Source organism: Penaeus monodon, chromosome 21 (genome assembly GCF_015228065.2).
Source record: "Penaeus monodon isolate SGIC_2016 chromosome 21, NSTDA_Pmon_1, whole genome shotgun sequence".
In the NCBI taxonomy this organism is placed as follows: Eukaryota; Metazoa; Arthropoda; class Malacostraca; order Decapoda; family Penaeidae; genus Penaeus; species Penaeus monodon.
This window is the reverse complement of record NC_051406.1, coordinates 36762106-36762497: the sequence shown is the minus strand read 5'-3', so window position 1 is coordinate 36762497 and position 392 is coordinate 36762106. Positions and strand designations below refer to the sequence as shown.

Sequence of the window (392 nt, the reverse complement as noted above, 5' to 3'; positions counted from 1 at the left end):
CGCCAGGTTAAGAACCCCAACTCTGGATAAACCTTCATACAAAAACAGCGTCTGTTTCTTTCACCAGATCGAAGAAATATTCACGTCGGTGTACCAATACTCGTGTGTTGTGGACAGCACGACAACCCAGACCTCCGACACGGGCGAGGCGGTGGAGGGGAAGACCGTGGTGTACATGCACTTCATTGACGACACGCACAACGAACCCGTCCCCAAGGATGCCATTATTCAGTAGGGATGCTTGGCTCGGCAGTGCGGTCTATGCTGGGGAGTGAAATTGAACGAATAAGTTGATAATAGTGACGGCGGTATTCAAATCAGCGATGGTTATGGTTACTTTAATGATAATGATAATAACAGCGATACAAGCAACAGTAAAGATGATTTGAACA

The 392-nt window shown here is 46.9% G+C and overlaps 1 protein-coding gene across 1 annotated transcript in view; it reads left to right on the top strand.

Moving 5' to 3' along the window:
- The window catches only part of LOC119586444 (cadherin-87A-like), a 12418-nt gene that overhangs the window by 7932 nt on the left and 4094 nt on the right, over positions 1 to 392 (top strand). The window contains exon 13 of the mRNA XM_037935172.1: positions 68 to 231. Coding sequence (XP_037791100.1) covers positions 68 to 231 — 164 coding nt within the window. The remainder of the gene's footprint in view (positions 1 to 67; positions 232 to 392) is intronic.